Source organism: Ursus arctos, unplaced genomic scaffold (assembly GCF_023065955.2).
Source record: "Ursus arctos isolate Adak ecotype North America unplaced genomic scaffold, UrsArc2.0 scaffold_3, whole genome shotgun sequence".
NCBI classification, from domain to species: domain Eukaryota; kingdom Metazoa; phylum Chordata; class Mammalia; order Carnivora; family Ursidae; genus Ursus; species Ursus arctos.
Window position 1 is genome coordinate 85489348 of NW_026622985.1, and position 26714 is coordinate 85516061.

Sequence of the window (26714 nt, forward strand, 5' to 3'; positions counted from 1 at the left end):
TTGGGAAATGTGGACAGAAGAGGTGAGGTGGGGGTGGAAAGGGGCAACGATGGGCAGAGTTGCAGTGACAGTAACCTTCCTCCGGCCCTGCCCCTGCCAGGGTCACCCTGTGGCCCCTGCAGGCTCTCTGGTCTGGCGTCTCGGGGATTGAATGGCTGACCTGCTGAGCAGACGCCTTCTCCACGGCCGAGGCCTGGGCTCTTTGAAAAGCCCGGTGCACTGCTCTGTGACCTGCAGACTTATGACAGCATTAGTCTGTCTCTGTCGGAAGGAGCCGGCACCTTGGATTATCAAACATCTCTATAAATAGGAGAGGACGGGAGCACTTGGCATTTGTAGTGGCAAATCACGTCTTGGAAAATTGTCAGGATTCTCAGCATTGACAAAATCCTGGGGAAAGGAGACCAGCCAGCTATCATTTATTTATGCTTCCAAAGGGCTCTGGAAACACAGGTAACAATGGGCTGGAAGAACAAGCCTTGTCATGTATTAATAAACAGTAAGTCTGATAATTGGGAGGAACGCTGCCCTCCCTGATGGGTCGTGGGGACTAATAAGGCTTCCTGGGGCTCCAGGCTGGGGCCCTTTTAATGACCTATTAGTGAGGTTACCAGAGAAAGAGAGTGGCATTTCCTCCCTCTCCAGCCACTTTTGTCTGAAGAACTTCAAGGTATTTCATTAGCGAGTCCTTCAAAAGAAGGCGGACGCTGTTCTACTGGGATGAACCCGGAATAGAGCTACCTGCCGCTTGATCTTTAAAATGGATTAAAAATAATTACTGAAAGTCTATGAAGTGTCACTGCTAGGCACTGGGGACACAAAAAGGTAAAACGGGTCCCTGGCTTGTCGTGTAGGGCCTGCCCAATATTCCAGGCCAAGGGTAAAGCATGTGTCGAGATGACTACATCAGTCAATCTACCAGTCCTTCTAGGGTATTTGCGTGCTCAGGGGAGATTCAAAAGAAAGTCAGTCCTAGCCTGTTTCTCAAGGGGCTGTGGACTGATAGGGAAGGCAGAAATAAACACACCCGGCGCAGGGAAAGGGTATTTTAGTGGAAACAGGGGTAGCAAGACTTTGAAGATGGGGAGGTCGGTGTAGGTTGTAGTTCAGAGAAGTCATGAAGAAATGGTGGGAGGTACATTGGAAAAGGGAGGACGGGCTGGGTAGGAGCCTGGCCAAGGAGCAGAACTTGGAATGATGAGGGAACAGGAAGCCATGGAAGGTTTTTAGAAGGGAGGGAGGGTTGTGTTCGTTTCCTAGGCTAACAAAGTGCCATACACTGGGTCCCTTAATGGACATTTATTGTCCCAGGGGTCTGGAGATACAGGTCAGAAACCGAGGTATCTGCGGGGTCACACGCTCTCTGAGACTCTGGGTAGAACCCTCCTTGCCTCTTCGGAGCTTTAGGGAGCGGCCATCTGTCTTTGGCGCTCTGGGGCTTGGCGCTGCGTCACTCCGATCTCTGCCTCTGTCCTCACATTCGCTCTAGGACACCAGCTATGTTACATCAAGGGCCCATTTTTACTCCAGTATGACCTCATCTGAACTGATTGCATCTGCAATCCTATTTCCAAAGACAGTCACATTCTGAGGTGCTGGGGGTTAGGACTTCAAGATACCTTTTTTTGGGACATGACTCCACCCGTAATAGGGGTCAGTAGTGTGAACGGAGGGTCCAGTTTGGCCATGGAGGGTTTTAATAGAAGAAAGGACAGCAGAAGGGGATGAAACCGTGTGTAATCCAGCAAGTTTAGGTTGCAAATCTCCATGATTAAACGAATGATGTGGCGTATGTTCAATTAATTGGTTTTAATACACTTTATATTTGGAAGGAAAGAAATGCGTTCTTTGTGGAGGTGGGTGGGCAGTAACATGGTGAGTTCAGTTTTGGATGCAGAAGGTAGTTGGAGAGAAGGACCCAGAGATCGAATGAGGTTTCAGGGAAGATGTGGATTTGGGAGTCATCCCACTGGGGGCTCCTGGCGCCCTTGACTTAACTCCCTGTACCCCTGACCTGGCTTCTGGTCTTGTTTTGAAATAGAGCACCTGTGTTAGAAACCCCGCTGGTTGCATGCAACTCCTCTCCAATGCCATCAAGACTCCTGTGGTAACAAACGAACCGAGGAGCCTTGGGATGATGGCGGGGTGGGCTTTTCGGGATGATTCTCAAATAGGAGATATACCTGCTTAAGGAGTCAGGGTGCAGGAGGACGATATCAAGTTGGGCTAAAACTCTTACTTCCACGGTATTCTTGTTCATGCCTCCATACTCCTGGAAGCCTCACTGTTTTCAGGTCTCCTAAAACCTAGCACAACTGCTTTCTCAGAACCTTGTCTTTAAACATCTTGAATCATTTCATAACCCTTTTGTTATGTTATTTCTGCAAAATCGGTGTCGTATCTGTGCTCTCCATGCTTTTCTTCTTGCCTGATTACCCAGCGATGTTTTTGACTCCCTCGGTCATTGTGGCTTCAATCTGGCTCACCTGTGCTGCGGCGTTGGGCGAGGCCTGGGTGGTCTTAAGTGAATCTTATTAGACCGATTAAGCATTGGGGGGAGGAAGCAGAGGGAGCAATGAGGACCTTTTAATTCAATTTCCATCGGATGGATGTACTTATGGCCACAAGAGACTTGGTTATTGGTGTCAGAAGTGTTTCTGGACCCTGGGAAACAATTTCAGCTCAGCCAAGCATGAGCACAAGAAACCTGGACAAGTTCCTCAAGAGTACTGAAGGCTCAGAAGCACTGCCCCTCATTGAGAGCAGGCAGCAACATCACCCGGTGTGAAAAAAGGAAGCGCTAGTCTGCAGTGGTCAGCTCGAGATCACCCTCACGCAGCCCATCGGCCTATATTCGGAACCCGCTTCGCCACCTTCCCCTTTGACATAATTAGCCCACAGGCTTATGAAAGCATCTATTTCTTCTTAGCAAAGGGAGGACAACTTCAAAGAGAGGGACGCCAAAAGTAGAGATGCCAGTTTTGAAAAGACTGTCAAGTTGATTCATGACATGACACAACTCTAACATAAGTCTTTCTTAACATATGTCAGGAAGCACAAGGCAATCTTTAACCCAAATAAATAACTGTGGTAGAGAAAAAAAATCCTTTCCCTTTGTTCAATGCTCCATAATTTAGCAAGCGTATTAAATCATGTATTTGACGCTCAGGAGTGAATATCTCAAGAAGTGAAATTTAATCAAATGAAAGTTCTGGGCCAGAGGTTTTAGATTTAATCAGTAAGACGCCCTTTAAAGTCCTACCCTTTGCATATTCTGAAATGACGGAGTTTAAACCTTTAAAAGATAATTTACTGGGTCGCACATCCAAAACATTTATGTTGGGTCTGGTTATCCTCAGGGAAGGATTCCTTTTTTTTTCCCCTCCCCTCTGCACCATCAAACCACAGTGATACCTTTGGAGCGAACGGTTCATTTGCTTGTGGCAACTGGGTGCCTGATGTCCAGGTTTCAAGTGGGGTTTTTACTCATTCTTACATTATGAAAAGAATTGCTAATAATGACCTGAAACAAGATTTAAACTCCTAGCTACTGAATGGAGCGGATCTATAGGGTCATGTCATGGTGCACTCAAGAAAAAAAGAGGGAGTAAGAAGATGAAAAGCAGTCCGGGGCTTCTCTGCTTAGTGTGAGGAGTAGATATTAGAAACGCATCGTCCTTGGGGTGACAAAGCCTAGGGACTGCGTTCCTATTTTGTAAAGCGAGCAAAGCGCTGGTCGTCGTCCCCCAGGAAGGGGAGGCATTATTAGCTCCCTGCAGGGAAAGCTGGGCTTCTGTCTCCTGTGCGGTCCCATTAGGATGATCTCGAGAGCTCTGGAGCAGAACCCCTCGGTGTGGGGGGCGCTGCTGGCTCTAGTTTAGTGACTGCTCCCATGCAGAGATGGCGTTGGAACATCGCCCCCGGCCGCCCTGCAGGCAGGGTCGTCGGCGGGGGCAGGCGAGTCCCCTGGAGGGCCTGCGCAGCCTCTTCTCTGGTCTCCACGCTGCTGGTACCCACCTCCGCCCCCTGGGTCTTAGCGTCACACAAGACCATAGCGGGAAAGTGGAAAAAGTCCTACCACGTGGAGATTTGCTGACCTGAGGCCAAAACACTTCATTCAAATGCACCGACACCGGGAGGGGCACAGACCTGAGCAAGGCAGCTGCTTGCCCCCCACGCCCCCTGCCCGGGAGCAAGGAGGCCCCCTCCCTGCTCCCCCGTGTGTGCTCTCAGCCAGCTTGCTTCTTTCCTTCTAGCACGCATCAGGACGTGTTGTGACTATTAGGAGTAGACTTGGTGTTCTTGTTACTGTTGTTTTGTTTTTCTCCCCTCCGGGGCCGTAAGCCCCAGCTGGGCCGGAGTCCCGTCCGTAGTGTTCGCTGCTGCGTCTGCAGGGCCCACGACGGTGCCGGGCACCTTTAAGCTGTAAGTATGTGTGGACCGAATGAATGAGCTCACAGTTTGGAGAACTGTCCTCACTACCTCCCTTCATAAAATTCATTCTGAGCTGAAACGGCCCCGATTGCTGTGTAGAGGACGTTTTTGTCTCCTTTGTGAGTTACGTCCCATGTGACCGTGTCTCTCCTCCTTCCGACCTGCAACTTTCCCCTCCCTTCTTGTCTCTGCATCAGAGACGTTCTTTAGCTTCTAGAGTTCTCACAGGCGGTTTTTGGGCTTGAGGCTGGCACGGGTCTCAAGAGGGCTGCTTTGACAGGATTCCCCAGGTCTTGGGTGAGAGCATGCTTGCCTGAAGTGAAAGTCTGAAGTGTGAGAGGCTCCTGCCCCGGGTGCAGGCATCAGCACCCCTGCCCCCCCACCTCCGGCCAGCGCCAAGGGCCCTCTTGGCCGTCATCTGGGGCAGGAAGCCAAAGACAGCTCACCCTGCAGTTCGCGTGGGAATCTCTGGGCAGGGTCTTAGCCCCTGTGGTTCCCCTTTGTTCTGTGTTGCCCTGTCTTTCCAGCCCCCCCGCCCCCGCCCCCTGTCACCACCCTGCCCGCCCCGCACCCCTTCCCCCACATACTACTTAAATCACAGCTTGCTTTTTTTTTTTTTTTTTTTTTGCCTTGCAGCCCCAAATTTGGCACAGGGATCTGGCTCATACCAGTAAATCCCCACTAGCCTTTGACTTCTCCGGGAGGCAGAAAGAAACCCCTGCAGGGATGGGAGATTGCTTTTCTGTCTGGGAAGACAGAAGGGGATAAGGATTCTGTAGAAACAGAGTTTATTATGTACAGCACCTAACCTTTCCTGAACAGAAAGGCGGAGATTTTTGTTTTTTAATCTATTTTCCTTCCCTTTAAGAGTTTGAAAGAAAAGGCAATCTTGTGTCCTTGATGGTATTTGGTATTTCCTGTGTGTGCGTGTGCACATGACCACTTTCCCTCCGGTATTCAGACACATTTTCTCGTCTCTAGGCGATGCCACTGGTTCCAGCTAGGGTGTTGTGGCTGGTATCTATTCTGCGTTTAAAACAAAACAAAAAACCACCCAGAACCTAGTGGCTTAAAACCACCACTGTTTGTTGACAGTTTTGCAGTTTGGACTGGGTTTAGCTGGTGGTGTTTTGCTGGTCTCACCTGGTGTCACTCGGGAGCCTGGAAGCGGGCGCCCAAGATGGCCGCGGTTACATGTGTGGCGGTTAGCGGGCGCTGTCGGTTGGGATACATCTGTTCTCCACGTGGCCTCTCCTGAAGAGGAATCTTTCTCATGCTGAGATCCAAACCCCAATAAGGAAGTACCTGTCTAAGCTTCTGTTGGTTTCACATTTGTCCCACTCGGCCCCAGCAAGTCACATGGCCAAGCTCAGAGTCCGTGTAGAGGGGTTACACGAGGGCATCCGTACTGGGAGGCCAGAGTCACTGGGGGTGGTTACTGTCACAGGCTCCCCACAGCTGTAAAGAGGCGCATTATTTATGGGCCTGACTTTTCATTCGCTTCAACAAACACATTACATTCTCTCATGACTTTGCTCATCACTCTGTAACTAGGTCCTGGCCAAACCTAGAGGGTATTTCTCAACCTAGGTCACCTAAACCTCTCACAGGAGTTGGCAGACCTTTTCAGTGAAGGACCATAGAGTAAATATTTTAGGCTTTGTCAGCCATATATGATATGCAAATGAATAGGTATGGCTGCGTTCCGATCAAACTTTATTTACAAAAACACGTGGTGGATTAGGTTTGGCCTGTGGACTGTATGTAGGTTGCTGATTCTTGTTCTGTCTCCTGATCTTTTAGACTGTCAAACAAAATGTATGTTACACTCAAATATTGCCACTTCTCAAACCCGAAAATTAAATGTCACCTTTTTGAATTTGATTTCATCATGAGAAGTCATTGATCAATGAATGTTACATAATATTTTCCACCTGATTGTTGAAAATCCTAAATCCATAAAGTATTTTCTAAGTATCTTTTTAAGAACTTGGTAAAAGCTGTGTTAATAGACTAAAATGTCATGAGTTGGTTCAGTGAAAGTTGGAGAGGCAAAATAATAAGGTATAGAGTGCAAACTTTAGTCAGATTGCCTGAGCTGAAGCCCCGGCTCTACCACTCACTGGCTGTGTGACCATGGTCAAGTTACTTCACTTCTCTGAGCCAGTCTTCTCATCTGAAAGTAGGGATGATGACAGTCCTACTTCTCAGGGTTATTACGAAGATTAAACATAGTAGTCCACGAAAATACCTAGAATGGTGCCCAGATCATAGTAAATGCTCCGTTAACATGGTGAAACAAACATAAATATCCTGACACTCTAACTCCCTTAAATGGTAATTTTTTGATAAGCATAGGTATAGGACAGTTTCCAGGTTCATAGTGTTGTGGTATAGTTACAAAAACTTGTAATTTTAACTTTAAACTGTTAGATCTAAAACTCAGTAAGTCCCCGGATACAAAAATCAGTTGCATTTCTATACACTACCAACCCTCCAGAGACTATCAAAAGGAATACGATACTTAACCAAGGAAGTGACAGAGTTGTCAACTGAAAACTATAAAAAATTGACAGAAGAAATCACACAAATGGAAGGACATCTCATGTTCATGGACTAGAAGAATTGATATTGTTAAAATGGGGACCATGTTTCCCAAAGTGATACATAGGCTCAATGCAATCCTTAACAAAACCCCAATGATCTTTTTGGAGAAATAGGAAAACGCTCCTAAAATTGATTTGGAGCCACCATCGACCCTGGAGAGCCAAAACAGTTTTGAGTAAGAAAAACAAAGCTGGAGGTATCCCACCCCCTGATTGTAAGAGCCACTGCAAAGCTATAGCAATCAGCAATACGGTATTGGCAAAATAACATATAGACCAATGGAGCAGAATAGAGAGCCGGAAATAAACCCTCACATATACAGTCAATTAATATTTGACGACAGAGCCAAGAATACTCAATGGGAAAAAGTCTCTTTGTTAAAGGGTATTGGAAAAATTGGATATCCACAAGAAAAATAATGAAATTGGACCCTAACTAAAAAAATTGATTCCAAATGGATTAAAGACTTAAATGTAACCTTGAAACAATAAAACTTAGACAAAAACAGGGAAAAGCTTCTGGTATTGGACTAGACAAATGATTTTTTTGATATGACACCAAAAGCAAAGGCAACATAAAAATAAACCAACTAAAAATCTTCTGCACAGCAAAGAAAGTTGTCAACAAAATGAAAAGGCAACCTATGGAATGGGAGAAAATATTTGCAGACCATTTATCTGATAAGGAGTTAATATCCAAAATATCTAATGAACTCCTATAACTCAACAGCAATCAAATCAAGTAAATGAATTTAAAAAACGAGACCTTTCTTTCCAAAAGACATTTCTTTCCAAGAAGACCTACAAATGGCCAACAGGGATATGAAAAGGTGCTCGATAGGACTAATCTTCGGGGAAGTGCAAATCTGAACCTCAATGAATTATTGCCTCTGATATGTTAGGTTGGCTATTATCAAAAAAACAACGACAAGTGTCGGCAAGGAAGTAGAGAAAGGGAGCTTTTGTTGTCCACATTGTTGGTGGGAACGTAAATTAGTACAGCCACTATGGAAAACCATGTGGAGGTTTCTCAAAATACTAAAACTAGAATTAACATTTAATCGAGTCGTGGAGAGCAAGATGGAGTCACTCATGTCAAAGTGATTCATGTCAAGCAGTGATGGCGTAGCAGCTAAGACCGGTTATCGCCGAAACCTGCATGGGCTGAAGGCACCCGGAACTGGTATAAGCATCCAAGCCAAGAGAGCCTAGAAGAACCGAGAGCCGGTCATCATGAGAACCAGAAGAGGCCTGCGAAGAAGGCCCAAGACTGATTAAACTCCTTTAAAAAGGGATGACTTTTGCAGCAAACATATTGTCAGACTGTCAGACTCTCGAAGCTGACTCTGCTGTGTCTAACTGCCCTAAAAAAGGCAGCTGCTACTTACGGCTCTGCCCAACAGATCTTGACCATAATAAAGAAAGATCCTCTGTTGTTTGGATGGAATTAGCAGTCAGCGCTGAGAGCTGACCTGGACTGGACCGAGTCCTCATCTCAACTGCCCGCGCACAGACGGACTTTGAGTTTGCTGCTTTAACTTCTTAAGCTTCCCTGTATCTTTTCTGTTGTGTGACTTTGTATTGTACTTTGTGTGACGTGTATGAAGCCAAGTTGTAGGTCATGGAGTTTGGAATCCTGAACCTGTTTGGCACTTATGGTTAACCTTGCTTTGTGATTGAATAAAGCTGACATTGTAAAAGGACGCCACTGACGTACGTCTTTATGGCGCGCTTGGGACACCGGCAATTGCATTTCTGGGTGTATCGCCAAAGGAATTGAAATCTAGATCCTAAAGAGATCGGATCTGCATTCCCATGTTCACTGCAGCCTTACAGGAGCCGACATAGGGAAACATCCTAAATGTCGATGCACAAACAGATAAAGGAAATGTGGTTAGAGACCTACGACGTCCTAGTATTCAGCCTTGGAAAAGGAAATTGTGCCGTTCGTGACAACATCGATAGACCTTGAGAGCATCACGCTAAGTGAACTAAGCCAGACAAAGGGCAGATACTGCATGGTCTCACTTGTATGTGGAATCTAAATTAGACTCCCAGAAGCAGAGAGCAGAATGGCAGGTGCCAAGGACTGGGGGAGGGGGCAACGGAGACATGTTGGTAACACGCTACAACGCTTCGGTAATGTGAAGTAAGCTCTGGAGACTGTTGAGAAAGACCACGCCAGGGCCACACAGCCTCCTCCACAGATCAGGGCAGTGTTGTGCCAAGGGAGTAGGTATCAGCATTGGTTTTGGACCTCTGGGTGAGAACACGTATTTATTTTGAAGGAGCTTGGGCACTCAGATCAGAACTAAATTTTACTGTTCGTGAGCTACTGACTGGCTGTGACAAGCTCTTTAACATTTCTTCGTCTCCCTTTTTAAATGATGATTGTGAATATTGGATAAGGTCATGTGGTAGAAAGTCCTCAGCACAATGCCTAGCTCCTAACTTGCATGCAATAAATGTACTTAAAAAATGTCCTGGTCAAATTAGCATAGATCTGAGTACTTGCAAGCCAGCTGGAAGTATTCAGATCTGACTAGCAAATCCCATGCAGTGGCCACACAGTGACTCGGTAGCCAGCCCCAGGGGCTGTGCATGAACGCAGGATTAGAGGTCAGGCAAGGACCGACAGATATGCAATACATTGTCAGATTTGTTACTGAAAGCTTGGGAAAATATCGCTGCTTTAAAAAAAAAAAAAAGATTCTCGTTTTCTGGTAGTATCCTCAAAACCAGCATCCAGGGAGCAGGAATTGTCTATGTGTTATTTTCCTTCGTGTATCAGGATGCTGTGACTGTGGATGTTGCCAGACGTGTGACCCATCATTCTACGCAAGCTGTGTAGATAAGACTGTGCTCGCTGCGGGAGCTGCTGAATGCATCGAAGTTGCTAGGTGGCCAGTCAGGCCTTTGTGTTTGCTGCTCTATTGATAGCTGTGCTTTGGTGTCTAGGCCACAATGGCTCAGTGACCTGCCTTTGACCCCATGGTCAGCATTCCTCAATGCGTCATCGTGACTGTGATATTTGTCTTTACTTCACTGACTGGCGCTTGTGGTCCCAGTAGTGCTTACGATGCTACGGGGCCCACATTTGGGTACAGTGACACTTAGGTGTAGCCCCGCGGTCCTAAGAGTGATCCTTTAGTCACGATTTACTGAAAACAAAGCTTCTCTCCTATGTGACTGTGTAATGATTTGACATGAGTCATTCAGAACAAGTACAGCGAATGTCTACCAAGTGGCAGGTGCTGTAAAAGCTGATAAATTTTATTCTCAATCTCGGTTCATTATTTTTTCAATGAAATAAGAGCTTGGAAGAAAAATATCCTACGGCTGATGTGTGATGGTCAGGCTAGCATCTGAGAAGGACAGTTGACCCTAAAGAGAGCATGGTGAGGTGACAGGCAGGTGGCTGTTTCTGCCAGTGGCGTACCCACCGCAGGGAAGGATCCGTCCTCGCAGTGCTCACGCTGGCACAGGGCCGTGGGGTTGCGAAAGCAGGAGCTGGCCTCCCAGTGTGGCTGTCTCCGGCTGTAGGATTGACAGGCAGAGACCAGCAGGGACACGGCTAAGCCACTGCGGCAATCCCAGTGATCTGCAAGGTGCCAAGCACCAGATAAGGAGACTCATGACCTATCTTCCCAAATTCCTTGCACGCCTCCTCACCCCTCTGTGGGATTCAAGGAAAGGACTTGGGGATGGCTCACACAATTGAGCCATGGGGACTCTAACCCTGGTCTCTAACCCTGGGCTCCTGTGGAAATTCTACCCACAGCAGTTGACAGGACATCCTGCAGGGAACAAACCCTAACAAAGGGTCGTTCTCACTAGCATTGTATCTTTGGAGCCGTTGTGACGTCTTACCCTCACTTCTTTTGCCCAGAGCGTAACTTTGAGGCTCATCTTAAGATCTTCCTGGGTGTCCAGTTTTGCTGTGTCTCCCGTGGTAAAGGCTTCCATTTGCTTCATCTCTAGGAAGCCACCCTCGATGACCTCCCATTTGCATGTTTTAGTCGCTATGGTCTCTCACAGTAGTCCTCAAACTCGAGTGTGCATCAGAATCCCGCGGAGGGTTTGTTAGGACGTGGACAGATGGGCTTAGCCCGTGCTGGGATTCAGTCAGCCTGGACTGGGCACCTTGATCAAGTCCTTAGAGGCGGTGGTGTGGCTAGGCCAGGGGCATTTTGAGAATCCTTGGTCTTGTAGAAGAAAGAAAATTTTGGAACAATCTTATCTACTGTGTTGCATCACGTCCTGTGATAGCTGGTGTCTAATCGTTCACAGTAACTCTAAGTGCTTTTCGTCCAGATGCGTGCCTTCCGTTGACTAATACTGGTCTGTTCTTCAGTGATTATAGATGTTCTGTTCACTTTAACATATATTTAACTAGATTTAAACATTGATGGACCCCATTTCTTTGAAGATTTATTTATTTTAGAGTGCATGCGAGCAGGGGCAAGGGGCAGAGGGAGAGAATCTCAAGCTGACTCCCCACTGAGTGTGGAGCTTCATGCAGGGCTCGATCCCAGGACCCTGAGATCATGACCTGAGCTGAAATCAAGAGTCAGAGGCCTAACCAACAGCCATTCAGGTACCCCTGATGACACCCCAATTCTTAAAATGAAGTTTGGTCAAAAAAAATCTGTGAACACTCGCACCCACCCCTACATGCTACCCCACACTTACACCTCTGGTGGCCACATGAAGGGCCTGAAAGCTAGCTTTTGCTGTTTTACTGCACATATTGTTACTACTCGGAGGCCATTTCCAAAGAAGAATACACAGTAGTCTTAGGTTGTTGACAAGATTACAAGAGAATCAAGCTGAATATAATCTTGTTCACATTCTGAGGTTCCAAGTGATTTAATGTTAAAGCAGAACATTTGTTCTGAAAAGTACGCTCTAAAAGAGCGTTCATGGTCAAGTAAGTGGCAAACGTGAACCTCGGGACGTGCAGCCACCTCGGTGCGCACAGGAAGGACTGAGCGGCTAACCATGATTCCGACCCTGATGTTCCAGGAGATGCTAGCTAGCCCTTGCGTTTAGAAAGCCAGGATCCCTGAACACGTGGAAGGGAACCAGTCTGTATGAGGAGACCCACACAAAAGCAAAACTTCCAGGTGAGGAGCAAATCTTTCCTGTCTTATTTTCTTTCCACTTCGTTTTTTCCAGAAGTGGGTAAGGAGGGGAAATCTGGATGAATCAGAAGTTGGAGTCGATCACAGGCTGGGTTGAGCTGTGAGAAGAGGGTCTGGAAAGGAAGGCCACAGGAGCTGAGGGAGGAAAAGCTGCCGACACGTTCCTTGTAGCACAATTCAAGTTTATTCCATTTGTTCTTGCAACACAAAACTGAAACACGGTATTATTTAGCATTCGATGTACATGAACTAGGATCATATGAGAAACCCAATTGTGTCAAAAGTATTACATGATGGAAAAAATGAACTCAAATATATCAAAATGCACAAAGCACTAGTCTTCCTCCATTACTGCTTAGAAAGATATGATTGTTTCTCCATTTACAAAATAGAATCAGGACAATTTAAATTCTTAAAATTTTGCATGCAAAACACTGCAATTGCTTATGTAGGAGGGCACTCTCACCAGCTTCTTCTAGACACAATCGAGTACACAATATTGCATGGAAGTAAAGAGCAGCTCAGTTGAAGTTTTAGGAAAAAAAACGTCGGTACATCTAGATCTCAGATCCATTATTGGAGGGAAAGAAATCAATGAGTAAAGGGCCTTCCTTGCAGCTCGCACATGCCGTACCCACCTACCTCTCCTTAGTGCCCCACCGGGTGCAGGAGGTGAGCCATGCAGAGAAGAGCTACCTGGGTATCCTCGGGTGCTGCACTGACCTCTAAGTCTACAGATACCAGTCTGAAGCTGCAAGGGGGGAATTTGCTAGTATACTAATGTAAACAGGTAATCCACCTGTTTTTACTTGATATAGTGCATACAAAATGACTGACTTAATACAAAAACTACAGAACATGCAAGATTTTTTCTGAGATGTTAAATATTCAGTGGAGAACAAAACTTACTTAACCTTTCACTAATGCATGTAGTACCAAAAAGCAGACCGGTTTTTAGCTTCCTTTACTCAAAAAATGAACATTAAGTGTTGTGAATTTCTCTGCCAAGTGGTTCAGAAATACATTATAAATAACCTAGTTAAAAAAAAGAGAAAGTGTAAACCATCTCGGCCAGTCTATTCTATGTTTGTTATTTTCTCAAGCAGTCGCCCCGTAACTATGGGGCTTACAAGATGGCTGAGAAAGAAGAGGGAAGGCGAAGTAGCCTCTACTGCGATACAAAGAACAGCAGGATGAACTGTACAAAGGGTCACGTGGTTTCTACACCAGGGGACTGCAGAAGGCAGACAGGTTTAGGAATGACAGGACAGTGCACGCTCTGCAGCGACCAACCACAACACAACAGCTGGAAAGGTGGAAACTACAGAGGGTAAAATCCAAGCCTTTTCAATAGCATTCTGCCAAGAGGTGACAACGAAGATATCAAAACACCTTGTTGCTACCCACATACAGACTGATCAAGTGCCCTCCATCTTCAATGAGGGTAGCTCTGTTTCCACTCAGTGATGTCATAAAGTACTGCTGGCTGACTTCGAATCCAACGCTAATACGCTGCACTAAGACAGCAGAATTAGCCGAATATATCAAAGTATTTAAACCACCATTTTGTTTTGATTGTTTTCTTGGATGCAGGAAAATTACAGGGTTAGGCTAGTTATAAGCAAAAAGCCACAGGATTAAAAAAAAAAAAAAAAAGATTCATGGGGGAAAACACACACACACGCGTGCACACACACACCCTACCAAACCAATCAGCAACCGATTAATAAGATTTGTTATTAGCTGGCTACTAGTTTAACCCTGCTTTAGAATGCTACATTGCCTTAAAAAATCATAATTCTTTGTTATCCACAATCTGAATACAAGCCCCTAACCCAACCCCCCCTTTAAAAATTTGAGGTACATTCAATTATTGCATGATTTGGCTAAGGAAAAACTCTAGTATTTTTAGCAAGCTTTTATGGATGGCGAGTCAAAGGAGTCAATATTTTAGATGCAAGATAGCAAATTTAGGGTATATGTTTTAATTCGTTAAACTGCTCATGAAATAAACATTTGAACATGTGTCTAAATATTTCCTGCAGGTCAGAACACCCATTGTAGGGCACTACATTTTAAGAACAAAGAATACATTTTGAAGGGGTCACACTTCATGTGATGCATGGTTTAGAAAAGAAACAAAAATATGCTATGCAGGTGGGTTGGCAGATGTTCAGCAGAAGCCTAGCGACAAGTTGGGGAAACCTGGTAACGAGCATACTTTTGAAGGGACAGGGCTCAATTTGTCCAGATCGTAAATCTCACCCCAGTGATAGCTTTGGTGCAGTAAGTAATCAGCATCCAAGGTGGGTCTGAGAGAGGATTTCCAAAGAATGTTCCTCGATTCTCCAAACATAACCGAGGCCAATCCATTCAAAGAGCAAATGAAGAAAATCCCTAGGTACTAAGACAACCGTTCTCTATAGGACACTAACAGGCTATGGCTATGATTCTATGTTTAAATCCCGTTTTACTACCAGCAGGAGTTTGAAAGTGTTTCAATGTTATATAAATGTCTGAATCTAGAGGAGAAAAAAATATGCACACTGGAATGATTTCTCCTTTAGGCTTCCAAAATTTAAGATTTTATAAATAAAACTAGTCAGTTGTATCTAAAGATACATGAAATCCATGTGAAAGGGGAGAGGAAATCCAAAGTTGAGTCATCCAGCAATTTAGGAGTGTGCCCCCTCACCCTAACTGAGCTCTCACGTAAAGCTGAAAGTCGCTGAGGGAAGATTTGGTCGCCGACCACGGGCAGCGCTCTTAACTATGCCAGGAGGCCCCCAGTAGAGTGCGTCTTAAGGCAGAAGGCTAGAGCTGATTGCTTATCTCAGCACCCGGAGTTAGGTCCCGGCAGCCGCCGCTGCTCGCACAGTTACGGCTACCACACTCGGAGAGCTGGCCTTGGTAGGGTCAGACCCTCGACACAATCTCAAGAATAAACTAGCTAGGGAGCTGAAAGGGTCAAATGGTACTGGTAGGTTTTGTCTTTGCTCTCCCTTGGGCATAAGCTGTATATTTTGTTGGAAATGGAAAAGAGGCGGACTTGATCAGGAATCCGAGTAAAAGCCTGATCACGGTTTTTTCCTCTCTTCCCAAACATTGTTTTTTTTCTGGTAGTCTGATTTGTTATGAATTTCTCTCTCCCCTCACCCCTCTTAAAGTATTTAGCTGAAGAAGCTGGCAGATAGAGAGTGACAGACAGACAGGCAGCAGTGTGAGGCCACAGGAGAGCCCTTCTTCCAGAGCTGTCAGCCCATCCGTCCATCACTGAAGAAGAGCTTTGATTGCCTGGTTGTCAGTGGCTTCAAAGGCAGTTAGTCCATCTGGACCTTTCACGGTCTTATCAGCACCCTGGAAAGAGAGGAAATAGCCATTAATACTGAACGAGTCCGCTGTGGACGCACAGACTCCATCACGTGCGCAGGCTAATGTGTAGGTCAGGAATCAATCCCTCTACTAACGGGGTCCCTTCTACTGAAAAACCCCAAACATCTGGCAAGGTTGTAGACTAAGTTGTAAAAATGCCAGATTCTGTTTCAGGCACTAGAAACTGTACGCTCCAGACACAACTTGCCAATAATATAGACGAGGACCGCCTTTCATTTACACTATCGCGCATTCATCAAGCTTTAGAAAAGGTTATCCCTACGTGTAATATAAAATGGGGAAAACCACTTTTGCTAAAGAAGAAAGTATCACTGTGACAAAATTATTTCTTTGCAATAGCTCGTGGAGAGTGCATAAATACTACACACAGATTTCTACATTCAGGGCTTACAAACCATTTACTTGAGACAAGTTCCTAAAGACCGCTATAGAATACTGGTCATTCTATGCACAAAAACCGAGCAGTAAATGCTTGCCATGTGGGCTATAAAAGGAGGTTCTCTTCTGCGTGCTAGGGAAACCCTCTCCAGCCTACTCCAAAGCTTTACCTGGAAAGTGTGAGCCTGGAATATTTTACTTGCAACTTGGCATTTCAGTTTTGAGGATGTGTGCATCCAGCTTTGTGTCTGTTGTTTCTATCTGTCTTTACTAGAACGAGGTCCCAGGGGAGCATTGCCTCTGTATTACTTACTACTGTGTTCCCAGTACCTAGAAAAGCGCCTAGCGCCTGGGAGGTAAATTGCGCCCAAACCAGGTCTGAACCTTTTTAACTCCCAGAGACCCCAATATTCCACCACCTGAGGTTCTTCTCGCTAGTTCCAGCCCCAACCAGTGTTTAGCCATCAAACAGCCTCTGGTGTCCTGCCCTCCTTCCCTTGCCAAATCGCCACTGTTCTAAGGCCTGCAGAATTCTCTAAACTTGATATAAACGGTCCCTTAAACACCAACTCTAGTGAAACTCACCAGTCTCTTCTCCCATTAACCTCTCTCTGCTCTAATCATATGGAACTTCTCACCATGCCCACATACCATGTACCATGTCCTTATACACGCTGGGTTCTAGACAGAATGCCTTACCCCTTTGCTCCGGCAGATTTGTTCAATCCCTGAACAAATATTTAGTGACTGTGTAGACACTGTGTAAGGAGCTGGAGAATCAAAGAGAAACAAAATAGTCTGCCAGTCTGGCGAATGAACCAACACGACAGAGGTGGACGAGGAGCATAGTGTTATGCACGTGGATGAGAGGTCTTTAACCAAAACAGGGCGCGACAGGAGATGCACAGGAGAAAGGCTCCTGGAATGAGGCGGTGCTCGAGCGGACTGTTGATGAATTAGGTAAACCAAGATGACATCCTAGGAAGTGTTACAGTATTACAAAGTCCTCTTCAATAGGATTATAAAAATCTCTATTTCCTCATTTTCTAATTGAATTTAACTGCTTCATGGAACTCACAGTCAAGTGGGAGAGAGTCTGTGAGTGAGAACTTCAGTGTGGTAAGTCCTCTACGGGCTGTGGGACAATAACTGGGATCACTGTATTCGAAACCATTTATTGGATCGCTGCTTTTATGACTAGCATTATAAACTATAATTCTGCACTAACAAAAAGTTAAATATTTTAGCGAACATCTCTTGCTTTTTAGCTGCCAGAATTCATTTCCCTCCTTTTGATAACAGCATCCTAACTTCATTTTGGGGATTCTTTTGTCCCCACTGTGTGGAGTCCTGGGACTACGTAACTGAAAGTGCCATGTACCCTCCTCACCAAGGGTCAAAGATTTATTTGAACCAGGCAGGCCTCTCACTTCTGGATTTTGGATCTTGATGAGAGAATAAAAGGGCAGTTCATTTATTCCTGTGGCATGACCCAGATGAGGGCTGAGGAGTTTCTGCCACCTCAAGTCCTGTGTCTGCCAGAGCTCCTCCCTCTTCTGAGCCCGGTCCTCCAACTGTCCTGTTGCTTCTATGACTAGTCCAGTATCTTCAAAACTTCCTTTTTCTACCTGTAAAAGTCAATTTCTGCCATTTGTAGCAACAACAAAAATCTAGCTGATTTACACAGGTCACTTTCCCCCCTAATTTTAATAGGCGCATTACAGAACTAAAAATATACCAAAAAATCCATAGAACTCATAATTCTATAGGTTGGATACTTTAATTAACATTTTAGTGTTTGTCTACTCTTTTGTCCTAAATATGCATATATATGTATTTCTTTTAAAAATAAATGAGTATCCCTAGGAGAAACTAGAGTGACTATGTAACAGAGAACAGAAAAGATAAACCAGTATTACTACCAAGAGGGGCATTTCGTGAGATAAAAGGTTCAATATTCAAATCTCAAAAATGAAATTGAGAAAACAGTTCCATTTATAATAGCATTAAAAAGAATAAAATATGGAGAAATAAATCTAACAAAGTCAAACCAATTCTGAAAATGATGAGCCAGTATTATTGTGGATAAGAGTATTAAAATGATTTTTTAGTACTTAATGCAGTTACTAGCAAACTTAGTTAGTATATTTGACTTCACCCCTTCCTTGAGGAAAGCATTTTTAATCATGTTTTTAATTCTGGTGATTATTTTCATAGCTCTAAATAATACACTCGTTACTATCTGCATTATTAACTGTAGATATTATCTTCTTATTTCCTGCCACACGGATGAGGCTTTGGTCACCACCACCTTCTTCCCCAGACTGTCCCATATCTTATATTTAAAATACCAGTTTGTTTCTTTATAAATTTAAATGACTTATTTAAACCTATATTTCTTGTTCCATCAGTTCTGACAGTTATCTCATCCCTCTACTTTATAAGATACTTTCTCTGCCTTCCCGTCACTCCCTGTACTTCTTAACTTGCCAGCTTTTCTGTTCTGTCAGGATCAACTTTTATATTCTATTCTGTAAGAACAGTTTTGCTTCTTTTTTATCCCTTATAGTCACCAGAATGTGTATGACATCCCCAGGACTCTTTTTCTCTTTCAACTGTTAAGTGTGTATCTTTTGACCACCTTCACTCATTTTGTCCATTCCCCAACATCCCCCATTTCTGACAACCACCAATCTGTTCACTGTATCTTTGAGTTCAGTGTGTGTGTACTTAAAGGTTCTGCATATAAGCGACATTATGTAGTATTGGTCTCTCTCTCTCTGACTTATTTCACTTAGCATAATGCCCTGAAGATCCATCTATGTTGCTGCAAATGGCAGAATTTCTTTTTTTAATGCCTGAATAATATTCCGGTATGTATGTACACGTGGATGTATTATACACATTTTCTTTATCCATTTGTCAATGGACACTCAGGTTGTTTGCGTGTCTTGGCCATTGTCAGTAATGCTGCAATGAACATGGGGCTACAGATACCTTCTCAAGATGGTGATCTCTTTTCCTTCAGATAAATACCCAGAACTGGAATTCCTGGGTCATATGGAAGTTCTGTTTTTAATTTTTTTTGAGGAAACGCCATACCGTTTTCCATGGCGGTCACACCAATTTAAATTCTCACCAACAGGGTTCCCTTTTCTTAACATCCTCACCAACATTTGTTATGTCGAGTCTTTTTGATGACAGCCATTCTAACAGGTGAGAGGTGATATCTCATTGTGGTTTTGATGATTAGGGAAGCACCTTTACCCCGTACCTGCTGGCTATCTGTATACCGTCTCTGGAAAAATGTTCCGGTCCTCTACCCAAATTTTAATCAGACTGTGTTTTTTTCTTCTACTGAGTTGTAGTTCTTTATATATTTTGGATATTAACCCCTTATATACTAGACTTGCAAATCTTTTCTCTCATTCCCTTGGTTGTCTTTTCATTTTAATTTCCTTTGCGTAACGGTACTGAAGGCTTTTTGTTTGATGTAGTCCCACCTACTTATTTTTGCTTTTTTTGTCTTTGCTTTTGGTGTCAAATCCAAAAAAACACTGCCAACCCAGATGTTAAGGAGCTTAACCCCTATGTTTTCTTCTAGGAATATGATTTTCAGGTCTTATGTTCAAGTCTTTCATCCATATTTAGTTGATTTTTATGTAAGGTGTAAGAAAGTTGTCCAGTTTCATTCTTTTACATGTGGCTGTCCAGTTTTCCCAGCATCATTTACTGAAGAGACTCTCATTTTCCCACTGTATATTCTTGGCTCCTGTGTTGTAAATTAGTTGACCACAAACGTATGGGTTTATTTCTAGGTGCTCTATTCTGTCCCACTCATCTGTGTGTGTGTGTTTTTACACTAGCACATTACTGTTTTAATGACTATAAGGTTTGTAATCGGTTTTGAAATCATGAACTGTGATGGCTCCAGCTTTGTTTTTCTTTCTCAAGACTACTTTGGCTGTTTGGAATCTTCTGTGGTTCCACACATAAAGTTAGGAATTGTTTCTTCTGTATCTGTGAAAATGCCATTGGAATTCTGATAGGGACTGCACTTAGTGGATTAGTTTGGGTATTATGTATGTTTTAACAATATAAATTATTCTCTCAAACAGTCTAGTGCTAAGAGTATTAACGTTGGTAGGGTGGTTCTGTCCTATAAGGTCATTGAAGGATCGAGGTCCCTTTCCCCATGTTATTGTCCTCATTGTCCAGCTCAAGCTGGCTCACCTCTACATTTGCTTCCACCCTAATCTTTTCCTACAGACTTGTTCCTTTTTCAGTGTTCTCTATCATGGTAAAGGACATCACCATCTTCCAGGAAATGTGCAGACACCATGTAGTTTTTCTTGTTTACTTCCCACATAGTCAGTCACCAAGTCTTTAGACCAGACTATTCTGGTCTGTCATTTCTCAGCTGTCCTTGCTACCATTACTTTCTTAGTTCAGGATTTTTACACAGAGATCCTAATTCAATATTTTCCTATCTTTTTTCACTTAAAAAATTTTTTATTTGAGAGAGCGTGCACACAAGCAGGGGGAGGGGCAAAGGGAGAAGCAGACTCCCTGCTGAGCTGGGAGCCTGATGCGGGGCTCATTCCCAGGATTCTGGGATCATGACCTGAGCCAAAAGCAGATGTTTGACTGAGCCACCCAGGTGCCCCTCTTTTTTCACTTCTTACACCGTTTCTATTCAGATTCCATGCATTTATTTGGGTGATGTTTGTTAAAATCCAAGTCTGATCATACTACCTACCTACCTACCAAAAAACCTTAATGGCATCCTAACAGAAGAGAATGAAGATAAATAATATGACAAACGAGGCATAATCTGCTCACTGTTTACCTGTCTAGTCATATTTCTTGCTAAATGCTTTCTACTGTAAATTGTAGCTGTGAATTTTCTTTTTTTAATCTCACAGTAATGCATCATGGTCTCTTTGTTCCTGTGACTTTTCTAACATTGTTGCTTCTGTTTAGAATGGTCCCCCAATTCTCTATTAGATTCCTGGACACAAGTGTCCAAGATTCAGCTCAGGTGCCAATTGCTTTATGAATTACATTACAAGTGCTTTATGAATCGTGGTGCCTGAAGTTGTAATGACATCCTTATTTATGACATCATCCCCTTGACTTGACCTCTGCTTCCTTCAAATCCCTACTGTGTCACACATGAACTCCTGCCACAGCAATCGTAACACTTCAATGTACTGGTTTTATGTACTGTCTCCCTCTACTAGACTAGACTTTGCTTTCCTCCGCTTCAGAAGCTGAAAAGAAACTGAATCCCCAGACTCCCGCAGAGCTACAGAGGGCCGTCTGACACAAATCTGGCCTCTCCCCTGGAGGGCTTTCCTTCTTCAGTAAAGCCCAGGAGGACAGAGTCCTTGGCTCGTTCCTCTTGTTCCTACCCAAAACACAGACATGATGCCCGGAGGTTCAGCAGTCATCTGGTGCCCATAAGGCCTGGGGAAGATGGAGGAGAAGGGAGTGTGGGATATGGATGACACAGCACGTGCGGCTGCCCAGCCTTGGACTGCACACCTCAGACATTTGTTATGGGTCACTTTCTTGTTTAAATCACTGTAGGAGGTTTATCTTACAGCTGAACTCTCTTTCTCTTAAGGCAGTTACCATAGTCTGTAATTATGTTAAAAGACCTGTCTCCCCCAAATTAGGCTGCGCTCCATGAGAGCAGGGGGTCTCGTTATATTCATCTCTGTACCTTTAACACCTACGATGATGCCTGGTATATAGCAGATGCTCAACAAAAATTTCTGTGTGGGTCACAGTGCAAATGAACATTAACCTCAGTAGATCACAAACATCCACATTAAAAGGAAAAACTAGCTTTTCTGCCATCTTGAACATATACATACCAAATCACTGTTAAAAAGAATACTACAAAACATTTATTTTGAATTAATTCTATGCATTTTAGAACAGTCTTGAGAAACTGCTCATTACAAACTCCATTATGTCATGATTTGGGGCATCTGTTCAGTTCCATGGTAGTACGATAAAGTGTTCAGAACCCGGGAACTTTCAATTGTTTGAGTATACATTTAAATATTGCCATTACCAGAGAACTTACACAATTCAATTTTGGAATCTACTAAAAACAGTAACATTAAAAAATTATTCAAGTACTTACATTTACACATGTTGTATGTTATTTACTGCTACAGGATTTGACAGCACATTTAATTTACATATTGATACAAGAGATAGAGTCAAGAATATTTCTAGGTACCCCAAAGAATCTAATGCAATACTCCACACCGTGTTATGTTTCTTAAATTTTGAGGCAGTTTTGAGTTTTTAACCTAATACAGATATATCATCTCATTTTATCCTCAGAGCAGCCCTATAAAGTAGGCACTTTTTTTTTTTAATAAAGATTTTATTATTTATTTTTGAGAGGGGGAGAGAGAGAGAGGGAGAGTGTTAGCAGGAGAGGGGCAGAGAGAGAACAGACTTCCCACAGAGCAGGGAGCCCAATGCCGGACTCGATCCCAGGACCCTGGGATCATGACCTGAGCCAAAGGCAGACGCTGAACCCACTGAGCCACCCAGGCGTCCCTGTTCTCTCTTTTTATTAGAGATTTAACTTAAGTTCAGAGAGGTTAAGAAACTTGCCCAAAGTCAGCGAGCAAGTTAAACTAGAGCCTTTCGGCTCTCCATCTTGTGTTCCATGCTATCTTTAGTTAAAAATGACCTACGGCTTTTTTCCTAAAAACATTAGGATGAGGCCCAGATTCTAGAATTTATTAACTTTAGGTATTCTCAACATTTTTGTGCTTCCTACAGGAAAATGAAGAGCCTTATACAATTATGTATACAATGTGTCATCTGTTGAACACTTTCAAGCTAAACACATTGTTACAGATAACCAATTCCTGAGACTATTCAACAAATACAAAGCTCCTATTAAGTGCCAGACATAGTTTTGATAATGTTTTACTAGAACACAGTCATCTCTCTTTTTTTACCTACTGTTTATGGCTGCTTTTGTGCTACAGCTGTAGAGGTGAGCAGTTTAACAGAGACCATGGGACCTGCAAGGCCTAAAGTATTTATTTGGTCCTTTATAGAGAACGTTTGTCTATTCCTATTCTGGGACATTAAAGAGAACAAGAGGCTGGTTCTCTGCATATTTTCACAACCTAGAGAGGACAAAGGAAAGGATCACGTATGGAACATAATTCAGTGTGGTCAGTACAGGCACACCTCGTTTTAATGTGCTTCGCTTAACTGCACTTCACAGATACTGTTTTTGTTCTGTTTTTTTTTTTTTCTTTTTTTTAAACTAATGGAAGGTTTGTGGGAACCCTGGATCAAGCAAGTTTATCAGTGCCATTTTTCCAATAGCACTTGCTCATTTCAGGTCTCTGTGTCACATTCTGGTAATTCTTGCAATATTTCTAACTTTTTTCATTTTATATTTTGGTGACCCGTGATCAGTGATCTTTGATGTTCCCACTGTAATTGTTTTGGGGCGCCATGAATTGTGCCCATGTAGGATGGCGAACTTAATCGATACATGGCACGTGTGTTCTGACTGTTCCACTGACTGGCCACTTCCCCATCTCTCTCCCTCGCCTCCAGCCTCCCTGTTCCGAGACACAGTATGAAGTTAGGTCAATTAACAATCCCACAGTAGCCTCTAAGTGTTCAAGTGAAAGGAGGAGTTAGTTGCATGCTCCTCATCTGAAATGTGGTGTGAGATGCTGAGGTGCCGTGGGGTGAATGACGAGGCACGGCCACACAGCAGCAGGCTGCTGCTGACATCTGAGGAGGGTCATCTGAATCTGGACTGTGGTTGACCAAGGGGAACTGAAACTGTGAAAAGCGAAACTCTGGATGAGGGGGGACTACTGTGCTGGCTCTGTGCTGCAGAAGAGAAAACTCCCTAGGCTTACATGTTAAGGAACTGGCTCAAAACCACAAAGCTATTAAGAAGCAGAACAGAGAACTAAACTTGGGGGGGGGGGGGCTGTGGCACCACAGTCCCCAGTATATGTCACTGACAAAACGATTTAATAACGACTCCAGACTAAAAGATCTAAATGAGTAAAAACGATGAGCTTACAATGGGCATATCTGTGTATGAGATTTGGGAAACACTTCAACAGGGTAACCATTAGTTTCATTATTGAGGTGGTAAAATTTGTGGCTCTATTAATTTTGGCAATGCAGTTCCTTCTTAAAGCAGTACAGAAAGGCATTGCTGAGTTCTTTGAGAGTCACCCGTCCTAAAACGTTTTTAAAACCAGACTTGCAGAACTTGGGGGTTCTGAGCAATCATAAAATCTGTGCTTGAGACTATGTGAAACTGTCTAGGTTTTATTGGGGGTGGGGCAGGGAGTCATTATAAAGTGAAAACTGGCTCTACTTGCAAGCACGTACTCGTTTATGCTGAGAAGGGTGACTTCCCAATCTCTGCATCTGATCCATTGGATTCTCTGTTCAAGCAGCGAAGTCTGACCACAGACTCTGAGAATTTGACGATGCTGATATCTGAGAGGGGTATTCACTTTTTACCATTACCTGGCTGCTGGATTTTTCAAATGTAACACAAATATGTTTTTGCTAAAAACATCAATGTTATAAGATGGTCTTCTGAATTTTCTTAAACTGATGTTTAGTATTTTCTACTCTTTAGAGCAATTGTACACAACATTATAACATAGCCTCACTTCCTTTTTATAAGAGGAAGGCACCTCACTCATTTATCCTACTCAGACAGGAGCAGGCAACGGTAGAGTTGTCTGGAACAGCGAGGAGTCACTACCAATCAGCCGTCACCTATTTGTCACACAGTTACAGTAGATTTGCTAAGGAGGGAACTTCTTTGACAAAGAATGAAGCAAATAATGGAAAACAAAAAAGCCCAAGTTTCTTTGCATTTCTTCCTCTCAGATACAGCTTAATGTGCTAAACACCACTAAAAACAAATGACCGTGTACAGTAACAACTGAGGTATGCTGTAGGTTTGTTAATCTAGGAAAATAGTAATTACCACGGTTTAAAGCTTGGATTAAATTTTCATTTTAATTTTCACAAGATTTTCATTCTCACATGCTAGGGTACAACTTTTTCTGTTTATTTAAAAGAATTCTTATTCTCACAGGCAGTTAAGTGGTCATTTTTAATAGCAGTATGTACTTCTATGGGGACAGAATCTGGACACACACCAGAGTAGATGACACAGCTTAACTGTCTACATTCTAAAGATGAATAGAACTAAACATTTAAATATTTTCCTTTCCCCACCCTGGTTTATTTAGAAGTGGTTTTCCTTAGGATTAGGAAACAAGGATCTTCTTAAAATTCAATTATCAATTATATAAATTATAAGGCATTACATAAGTTATAAGGAATTTTAGTATTAATAGAGATGTTGCTATATATGTCAGATAATACAGATCCTAACAATATTAGAGAAAATGTCTAACAACGATAGTGTATTAATGCTACCGGCAAACTTTCTCTCAGAGAACTGTATCTTCAACAGACAAACTAGATTTAAGATACCAAATTAGATGTATACCAAAATATATGTAGGTGCGAAAAAGAAACGAATTTTGGACTTATGAGAGTCCACTGGCTAATAATATAATTCAGGAGTATCATTTCATGATTAACTCTCTTCTAAATAATGTGTTCATGAAATGTCGCTATTATTCAGGCAGATGAGATTTTAGTAAGATCAGTTCAGTAATAAACAATCAAATCACTGTCCTATAAGCTCCTGTTTGGCTGCATTAATTAATAAAACTTCTCAACAAATAAGCATTAGCACAGGTGAATAAAAGCATCCAGAATGATAGATACATTCTCAACTTGCATTACTTAGGAAAGATCATTTTCCCACTGAGGGCTAGAGTTTTAAAATGATGTGTGCTATAAATTCCAAACTATTCATGAGCTAGAACAGGAGTCTGCAAACTATCACCCAGATGCTTGTTTTTGTAAGTAAAGTTTTACTGGAATGCAGCCATGCTTGTCATTTCTGTGAGTCTATGGCAGCTTTTTAAAATTGTAGTTGACACACAATGTTTCATGAGTTTCAGGTACCCAACAGAGTGGCTGGACAACTCTATATGTTATGGTTTGCTCACCGCAAGCGTAGCTACCATCTGTCACCATCCAGCCCTATCACAATGCCACCGACTATACTCCTGTGCTGTACCTTTCATCCCCGTGACGTACACATTCCATCACTGGAAGCCTGTACTGGGTCCCACTCCCTGCACCCATTTTGCCCATCCTCCTAACCCCTCCTCTCTGACAACCATCGGTTCTCTGTAATTATGGGTCTGTTTATGCTTTTTGTTTTGCTTGTTACATCCCACATGTAAGCGGAGTCATATGTTGTCTTTCTCTGATTTCACTTAGCATTATTCCCTCTAGATATGTCCATGTTGTTGCAAATGGCAAGATTTCTTTCCTTTTTATGGCTGAGTAATTTTCCATTGTGTATATGCGTGTGTGTGTGTATCTCCTTTATCCATTCATCTATGGACACTAGACTGCTTCCACATCTTGGCTACTGTAAATAATGCTGCAATAAACACAGGAGTGCACATATCTTTCCTTGTTAGTGTTTTAGTCTTCTCTGGGTAAATACCCAGTAGTAGAATTATCGGACCATATGCTATTTCTGTTTTTAATTTTTCTAAGAAACCTCCATCCTGTTTCCTACAATGGCTGTACCGATTTACATTCCCACCAACAGTGCACAACAGGTTTT

At 43.3% G+C, this 26714-nt stretch overlaps 1 protein-coding gene and 1 long non-coding RNA gene across 2 annotated transcripts in view; one reads left to right on the top strand and one right to left on the bottom strand.

Annotated features, from left to right (window-relative positions):
• Window positions 1-26714, top strand: part of LOC113264641 (uncharacterized) — a 192804-nt gene that overhangs the window by 159388 nt on the left and 6702 nt on the right. The gene's annotated exons all lie outside the window — the stretch shown is intronic.
• Window positions 12350-26714, bottom strand: part of MTPN (myotrophin) — a 56668-nt gene continuing 42303 nt past the window's right edge. Inside the window, exon 4 of the mRNA XM_026511602.4 lies at window positions 12350-15541. Within this exon, the coding sequence (XP_026367387.1) occupies window positions 15455-15541 (87 nt within the window). The 3' untranslated portion in view covers window positions 12350-15454. The remainder of the gene's footprint in view (window positions 15542-26714) is intronic.